Genomic DNA, 5,000 nt, shown 5'->3' on the forward strand with positions numbered 1-5,000 from the left:
CATTCATCAGGTCCCAATCAGCCCAAATATCAAAGAGAAATTAAAAATGCATGCAATGGAAGAGTTCGGGTCTTAGGAGGTTAAAACACCCAGTAAGCTACATTGTCTTAACACAATGAATCCCTCAAAATGAGACACATTCCCATCGCCAGTCAGGAATCTACAGCAGATGAAGTTTGTCAAGGAGGCTCAGAATACAGTATCGTGTTCAGATGGACAGCCAGCAAGAATAAAATCCATGAATTCTTTGGTTAAGCTGTCAGCAGCCAGAGAGATTTATGCTCATCGGGCTCATCCGACAGAGGGGAGAAGACAAAGTGTGTTGATCCCACTTCTCAGTTCTGTCAGCAACCAGTTCTCTCATTCATGGCATTTTTGGCTGATTGTCAAGCATGGCCTGCTGCCAATTAAAAAACCAACTTTACACAGGGAGCCAGAAACACAAGCAGGAATTAGAGTCCAAACCAAGCCTCATTTAACAACAATCTGAAATGCAGATTTTTAAAAAGAAATTTATGAATCATTGTTTGTGGCTGTTCATTGGATGGGTTAGCTGGCTCTAAAGTTTTGTGGTTTTGAATAAAGCACGGCAGCTGAAGTCCTCTTTGTTCTTCCCATGAGCTCTCCTCTTCCCGTACAGACAGGGAGTGAAGGGCACTGCCTGGAAAAATCTCTGAGGTCGAAATTTGACAATAAATCTTTCCATACAATAAGGGCTTTGCCTGAATTTAGTATTATAGCGCCACATTTTTCCACCTGAAGTCAATCCTCGTATATCTGCTGGTAGGATTTGTGCGTATCCAAAACCCACATATGTGACTTCATGTGGAATCTATTTTTAACCTAGCAGCTTGATTTTTTCCCCAAACAACAGCCATGCTGTAGTCTATTAACCTAACAGTGGAGAAAAAATAAAAGGTAACTTAACACTTGTGGGCAGTAATGGCTCAAAAAATTACAGTAAATAGATTTACTGGCAGAGTTTAGTTCTGTCTTATCTTTTAAATCAAGGTACAAAAACTCATTGCAAACACAAAGGACAGCGCACTGATGGAAAAGCTGCCTCATTGTGAGAAAAATGCCTCTATCCAGAATGTGACCCAGAACACAAACAAGGGGGGGAAAGCAGGAAATCAGATAGAGAAGCATGAACATCATCTCAGTCTTGATCAACAACCGCAAATGTTCACACAGTGCAGTTCCTGTTAGTGGAAAATATTCATGTTAAGTGAGGTTAAGTGGGTGGTGCCTAAAAAAACAAAACGTTATTTCAGGGTATTAAGTTACACTTTGTCTCTCCAAAAAAAAATCACAGATAAAATCTTTACCTTTAATTATCTTTCTGATTTACCACCACAGTTACAGTAATCGACAAATTCATTTGTTCCTTTGAACGGTCAAAGCTGAATCATGAATAAACACTTTCTACAGTTTTATGAGGAGATTTTCCACCGTCATTAAAAACTATGTAATTTACAAACAGCGCTATGCTCTGGCATCCTGCTGCGTGCCACTTTGCTCTTTAACAAAAATATCTAATCAGCTGATCACATGGCAAGACGTCAATGCATTTAGGCACACAGATATGATCAAAATGACCTGCTGACACTCAAACTGTGAATCAGGATAGAGAAGAAAGGTTGTTTAAGTGACTCTGAACGTCATGCATGGTTATTGGTGCCAGACTGGCTGGTCTGAGTGTTTCAGAAACTACTACTGGGATTTTCCTTCACGATGATCTCTAGGGTTTACAGAGCATTGCCCAAAAAAGAGAAAATATGCAGTGAGTGGCAGCTCTCTCAGCTAAAATGCTTTATTGATACAAAAGGTGAAAGGTCAGACTGTTTAGAGCTGATAAGAAAAGCAACTCAAAAGTAACTCAAATAATCACTGGATACAATCAAGGTATGCAGAAGAGCACGTTTGGATACACAACATGTTATACCTTGAAGCAGATGGGCTACAGCAGCATAACACCAATGCGGGTGCCGTTCCTGTCAGCTAAGAACAGGAACTTGAGGCTACGAGTCATACGACCTAACCAAAATTGCACAATAAAAGTTTGGAAAAATGATGATGAGTCTTAATTTGTGCTGCAACATTCAGACAGTAAGGTCAGAATTTGACACACTTTTTTTTCACACTTGTTTAAACGCGACAGCCTTCCTGAGCACAGTGGCTGACTCTGTCCGTGCCATTATGACCACGGTGTACAAATCTTCTGATTGTTCATTCCAGCAGAATAATGCCCCAGGTCATTTCACAAAGCTCAAATCATCTCAAAGTGGTTTCTTGAACATAACAATGATCACTGCACTCGAATGGCCTCCACAGTCTGCGGATCTCAATCCAACAGAGCATCTTTGGGACGTGGAGGAACGGAAGATTTACATCATGAATGTGCAGCCGACAAATCTGCAGCAACTAACTGTGTGATGCTGTCATGTCAATGTGAACCAAAATCCCTGTGGAGTGTTTTTGTAGCACCTTGTTGAATCTGTGGCATGAAGAATTAAAACAGGAGATTATACCTGCTACTAGCAAAGTGTACCTAAAGAAGTCTTTGTGATATACACAGCTTTTCTTTTTCAATTCATGATGAAAAGAAAACATTCTTTGAAAGGTTGTTTTGTTATAAGATTTTTCATTTTCTGATAAGCTATTACTTCGAGGCTTCCAGAGTGCGTTGGCTAAAGCTGCTCTAAGTGATATTGTTACGTGGATAAAACTGTGCGTTAGACAGCGGTCTCATATAGTGACAAACAACATCTCCCACCTCTCTCCTTTAGTTTTACGACCCATAACTCTTCTTCTGCCTTCTGACTGGCACTAGAAAGCATGCCTCTATCACCCCAGTTCTTATTGAGTTGCATTGGTTACCCATAAAATATTGCATTGAATTTAAAATATTGTTGCTCACCTTTAAAATTATAAATAATTTAGCCCCTCGTTATCTTGTCGATCTTCTTAGTCTATATGTCCCTGGGCGAGCCCTCAGGTCTTCAGCCCAATTACTCGTGGCTCAGCCTAGATCTAGACTTAAATCTAGGGGTGACCGTGCTTTTGCCCTGGTTGCACCAAATCTGTGGAACAACCTTCCTATCGCTATCCATGCGTCAGACTCCGTTTTATCTTTTAAATCCCGTTTAAAAACTCATTTATTCAACATAGCTTTTCCATCTAGTTAGTGTCCCTGTTTTATATTTGGTTCAATTTCTTATTTATGTACTTTATCTTTTAGCTATATCTGTTCTTAGTAACTTTGTTCTTATATTCCCTTTTATTGCTGTATAATTAGTGCCCTTAACCTGATGACATATGTGGTACTTTGTTAATAGTCTTTTATTTATTGTCTTAATTTTCCTGTTTTTACTGTAAAGCACTTTGGTGTACTTTTAAACGTGCTATACAAATAAAGTTGTATTGTATATAGTTCATTATATTGAAATGACAGAGATTAGCATTCAGTATGAGTGTGAGCAGCAAAGTTAATATGTTGCTCATCTGGGAGCGTTTACGATATGATATTTTCTGTTATACTAATGCTTTAGGCAAGGTCAAACACAGTAAAGGATGTTTAATTGTCTGGTTGGTTCACTTTCTGCACTGATAAGTCTTTTTTTTTTTTTAAACAACAGATGGCACAAAAAATATCACAGAGTCGTCTCTCTGCTCGGTTTAGAAACAAAATAGCACAAATCTGGGCAGGCCCAGATCAACAGACCATAAAGTTTTAATGGAGCTTTTTGATGTTGATGTTCTCCTTCTTTTTCCAGAATGGAAAACAAAAGAATCGACCCTGTTGTCTCAAGTTTAGGCAAGTCCGATGGTATTTACACAAATATTTTAACAGACATCATATTCAATTACAGGATCTTTCTCTGTTCTTACACATTTACACCATGAAATACATCCACAGGCACAGAGAATAAAAACACTAAGCCTTGTTAGACTGGGTTAATTTAATACCCCACACCCACAGTGACAGTGTAACAATACAGCATACAGTTATAGCATGCTGAAATCTGCACACACTGTGAAGATAAGGCCTGACTTTTTTTCTCTGCCTGAAATTCACTACAGCAACAAACTGCTTTGGCTAAAGACAAAACGATTCTAAAAGAAGTTAAATGACTACATTTAGAAATGACTAAGGTGAAGAACACTAAAAATATGCAAACCTTAAATAATGAGTGGATTAACTGATTGGGTTGCTCATTCATTTAACTGCATATGCAGGCATATCAGTCTTGGTGTGGCTGCAGGCTGTATGCACAGATTACCAGTGCAGCACAGCTCATCGCAGGTGGACACTTTTATCCATGAACTTGTGATAATGTCAAGCTCAGCTCTTTCAGAAGCTCAGATACAATTCATTTTAAATGCACTTGTTCTCAAGTACCAGAACAGACTGACCCCAGACCAGCTTTTTTACCTGCAGCTCTAAATCTGTAAGCACTGATGTAAAACAGACAACACTTGTCAGCGCTGGGGAAGTACTCCCAATTTCAGCAATGCAACACAGATAGAAAACCAGTGAGGTGGCTAAGGACTTGCATTTGCCCTCTCACCACCAACATCTGGTTTACTTCTGAAGGAAGAGGAGAAGCGATGAGCCGCAGCTGCTTAAAGCTGACAGGAGGAGGGGGAGGGAGGAGTGCTTGGAGTCAACCTAAAACCTAAAACGATCCCACACCAAAGAAGTGAATATTAAAAGCGGACTTCTCATACACTCGTGTGATGACACAACATCTGCTGTACATAAAAAAGAGAGAGATAGACTGTAAATAAAGTTCATACCGAGTAAAAGTAGTTTCACTTCTTTGGAGGATTTGTCTCTGTCGTCTCGCAGGTTTTTATCAATCATTTTACTCCTCTCCACCGCAGCTTTGTCCTCGGCGCTGATCGTGCACCCCATTTTTTCCTTCAAACTAATTCTTAGGTGACGGACTGTGGTTTCAGCAGCTCATAAGTTGAAAACACCGTCCAACGAGCTCTGA

General features: G+C 39.6%; 1 protein-coding gene across 1 annotated transcript in view; it reads right to left on the bottom strand.

Annotated features, from left to right (window-relative positions):
- Positions 1 to 5,000, bottom strand: part of gnai3 (guanine nucleotide binding protein (G protein), alpha inhibiting activity polypeptide 3) — a 19,454-nt gene that overhangs the window by 13,943 nt on the left and 511 nt on the right. The window contains exon 1 of the mRNA XM_085145869.1: positions 4,801 to 5,000. This exon is cut by the window's right edge and continues 511 nt beyond it. Coding sequence (XP_085001995.1) covers positions 4,801 to 4,918 — 118 coding nt within the window. The 5' untranslated portion in view covers positions 4,919 to 5,000. The remainder of the gene's footprint in view (positions 1 to 4,800) is intronic.

The sequence above is a fragment of the Neolamprologus multifasciatus genome, chromosome 20, assembly GCF_963576455.1.
Source record: "Neolamprologus multifasciatus chromosome 20, fNeoMul1.2, whole genome shotgun sequence".
NCBI lineage: Eukaryota > Metazoa > Chordata > Actinopteri > Cichliformes > Cichlidae > Neolamprologus > Neolamprologus multifasciatus.